The 3,879-nt window shown below is 27.6% G+C and overlaps 2 protein-coding genes across 2 annotated transcripts; one reads left to right on the top strand and one right to left on the bottom strand.

The window, feature by feature from the left end:
• The first annotated feature begins 178 nt into the window (after nt 1–178).
• On the top strand, nt 179–1,660 carry Chro.50445 (hypothetical protein). The annotated part of the gene is made up of 1 exon (XM_660295.1): nt 179–1,660. The coding sequence occupies one exon, from the start codon at nt 179–181 to the stop codon at nt 1,658–1,660; it is 1,482 nt and encodes a 493-aa protein (XP_665387.1).
• A 266-nt stretch (nt 1,661–1,926) lies between these two features.
• Nucleotides 1,927–3,540, bottom strand: Chro.50446 (hypothetical protein). Its single annotated transcript, XM_660294.1, has 1 exon — nt 1,927–3,540. One exon carries the CDS (start codon nt 3,538–3,540, stop codon nt 1,927–1,929), a length of 1,614 nt encoding a protein of 537 aa, XP_665386.1.
• Between the last annotated feature and the right edge of the window lie 339 nt (nt 3,541–3,879).

The raw sequence follows: 3,879 nt of genomic DNA, 5'->3' as shown, positions 1-3,879 counted from the left end.
TGAATTTGGAAATCAAAATTATCGTCAAAATCATTTTAATCATGAAAATGAAAAAGCTAATTATGCTAATTCTAACAGGAGTTATCTTGAAAATCGCTCTGAGAAGTTTATAGTAAATCAAAATATACCTGTTCAAAAACAATTTCACCAAAAAGGAATAAAGATTCATTGTGATGCAATGGTTGGTGGTGATACTCCTCTTAGAGATATTAATCTTCTTCAAGAAAATCAAGGCGATGATGTTGTTGAACTAATTGAGACAAAAACTAGTGAGATTGGTGTTGGGCCATCTCCAAAAGTTGATATTACTATAAAGAAGAAAGAATTAAGTGAAAGTAGTAAAAGAGAAGAAGCAAAGCAAAGAACTACAGGAAGTATTTTAAGAAAAAGCATTGATGCTTCTGATGATAATTATTCTAAACAAGTACGATTTTCTTCAAGTAGATCTAAAGTTCAACAAAAAGAAGAAACTCTTCCAGAATTTGAGGAATTGAAGTTTGATCCAGGTGAAATTCCGTTAATTGATTATCAAGAACATGAAGATAGATTTGATACCATAGATTTTGATCAAGAAAATGGGTCCAATGTTAAAATAGACTATAATAAAATGCTGGATACAATGACTGTTGACAGCAATATCTGTTTGAGGCTTGTTCAGCTATCAAAAGAGGAAATCAGATTATTCGAAAAATCCATTAACCAAAAAAATGATAATGAGGGAGATCAGTCTGGTTCTTCATGTAATTATATTGATGATGAATTAATGATTAAAGCAATTAGTGGTATTCATAAGTATTTCTTGAATAAAGCTTTTGAGCATGAAAGCGAGAAGGAGTTGGAATTACATGATATAATGTCATGGATTCCTGAAGTTAAATATAACGAAGATAAATATCAAACAGTGAATTCGGAAAGAGATGAATTGATAAGTAAAATTGGTCTTTTGAATTTGAATATAAATAGATTAAATAAAGCTTTAGAGGAAGCAGAAGAGTTGAATTCAAGATTATTCTCATCTAGAATTGATAAGAATCAGGAAGATAATCAAGAAAGTATTAATGTTATACGAGAAGACTTTGAATATATTCTCAAATCTACAAGTATTCTTTTGAATGAATTAGAATCGACTAAGACTCCTATTAATCAGAATTTTGAATCACCAAAAGCTAATTCTAGAAAAGAAGAGGGAGAACAAGAAAATAGCGATGTTGATAAAAGTGATACAAGCAATTTATGCTCTCCTACTCCTGTAATATCTTTTGAAGATAATGGTGTTGCAGAAATTGATCCAAATAATATACAAGAAAATAAAAAACCTGATATTGATATTGATGAGCTATTAAGTGAATGTCACCAGTCACAGTTTATTCAAATGGAAAGTATTGCAGTTTTAAATGATTGCATGTCTCTTCTAGATGATGCTGAAATAGGAATGCAAAACTTCCAAAGATTACTGGCAAAAAAGGCATTTGACACTATTGAAGAAGATGAACAACAACATGTTGGATACTCTAATGGTGATTCAATGGAAGTGGTTGAAGACACATTACTGAGAATACAAAAAGGAGCATCAATAACTCCAAGATTCAGTTTAGAGGAAAGCCTTAATTATAGAAGGAGTAGTGTTGGATCTAGAAAGAGCATTGGGGGAAACATATAGAGGATATTCCATAAAGGTTTTCATCACCTCAAATTCATCGGTTAATTACTAAAGATATGTAAATGAGAATCTAATAATAATATACAAGGAGTTGGATTTCTCCTCAGATTTTGAAATCGAATATAAGTTATATAATAAATTGCAAAATCATATATGCAATAATACGGAGGATGATGGAAAAGATTAGAAAACTTGAATTATATCCGATAAAATACTTAAAATTACTATTCATATAAAAAATATACTAATTGTTAAAAATAATGATTTTAAAGTATTTTCATGTCCTTTAATTTCGCTTTTTTTGTCTTTTTATAATTGATTAGTAACTTCTTAACTAAGCGTAAGAATTGAGACTTCCAAAAATCAATTTTTTCCAAAGGTTTGTTGGAAACATCAATTATCTTAATTTGAGCCCAAACTTTAGAATAATTTAGATTCAATTTGTGATCTGTACTGAATGTCTTAATTAGTTTAAAATCAGAATAATTAGGAGTTAAACTATTTTGATTTGTATATAGAACTACTATAATTAATGAACAATCACATACAGATCTTCCAAAGAAATATTTAGAAAGCCATAGAGTGGTATTTTTAATAGCATAGCTGAATTCTACATCATTATCTATTACCTCCTTGATATTTTTATTGAATTGATCTTTATATAAAGAATTCTTTTTAATATGAAAAATAAGTTTTGTTAAATATAATAATCCAAATTGAAAATTCTCAACAGCTTTATCATGATAAAATTCAATATTCATTAAACTTGAAGAAATTGATGATATTTCTTCCATTACAGTAGAAATATTGACAGTTTGATTATTAATTAATTTCTTTATCTCATTAATAGGTATAATAAATTTAAGAACAATAAATAAATAATAAGCCAAAATTTGTTGTCCAGCACAAAAAGTTTGGCATAATATTAACTTATGAAAAAGTTGTGAAAAATGTGGAAGAGAGTCAGAAAATATAGGGATTTCATTCTGAATAATTTCTTTAAAGTTAGAATTTTTTAATAAATGATTGAAGTTAATAATTGAATTATTTTGTATAACTTTTCCAGAGATTTTTAATGCTTTTAGGAGTTCAGAAAAAATTTGATCTTTTGATTTAGAAAAGAATAAATGAATAGGAGAGTATATATTTTCAAAATGGTCATCTTTTGATAATTTTTGTATAGAAATCTGGCAAGGTATATTTTTTACCCCACATAATCTGTTAAATCTTAATAATAAACCAAACTCTTGGTCAATTTTTTCCTGATTTAGACCAGAAGAACATATTAACCAAGAATTATCTGAAATCAATTTCTGAAGAACTCTGTAAAGTGTAAAATCACCAATTAATAATGGTAATACACATTTAGGCTTAAATTCTAAATTAAAAAAATGGGGCGCGCACTTTGTGTGCATATTGCATGCACTTAATGGAAAAAATGGAATATTAATTAAAGATAGATTTGGTTCAAACCATCCAAGCCGAAATAAATTTTTTTGAATAAATAGAAGAGGAACTCTTGGTGAAATAATACATCTGGATAATTGAGTTTTGTTAAGTCCAAATTCAAAGAGAATTTTATTTATTATATCTTCAATAACATTTGTAGGCTTCTTTTCAATCTTTAGAACAAAATAACTCATAATAACTTCAAAATCATCAAATACTTGATTTTCTTGATCATTAAAAATAGAAATAATTGCAGAGTTGTTCTTTTCGGAAAAATAAAATTGATTATATCGGAGACATTTATTAAAACTTAGCTTTATGTTGGAATTTGTTAAGAATACGGAGTGCATTCCTCCATCTACAAGGAAGTCCCATTTTGTTTCGTCAAAATTTACCTTGAAAAATTTCCAATTATTTGGAAAAGCTTCCATTATTTCCTCCACTTTCTTTTCACTGTTTCTTCTCCATTTACTTTATAACTTTATTCAGATAATTTATATCGTGTATAGAGTTTAACCTTTTATTATCTAGTTATTTCTTTTCCTTCTTGATTTTCCCTTAAAATTCCTCATTTAGCTAATTTTAATGACTAAAATAAATTTGACAAAACTAGATGGCGCGCGCGCCAATAACGACTTTTTTGTTTTGAGTTTTAAAACTTAAATACGTAAGGATAAAATTTTTGACCAGATTGAGGAGAAGAGAATAATTTTGGGAAGAATTAATGAGTAATAAGGAGAGATTGGAGTTTCTTTATGACCCAAAAGCTT

Source organism: Cryptosporidium hominis (genome assembly GCF_000006425.1).
Source record: "Cryptosporidium hominis TU502 chromosome 5 CHRO015160, whole genome shotgun sequence".
NCBI lineage: Eukaryota > Apicomplexa > Conoidasida > Eucoccidiorida > Cryptosporidiidae > Cryptosporidium > Cryptosporidium hominis.
This window is presented reverse-complemented; position numbering and strand designations above follow the sequence as displayed.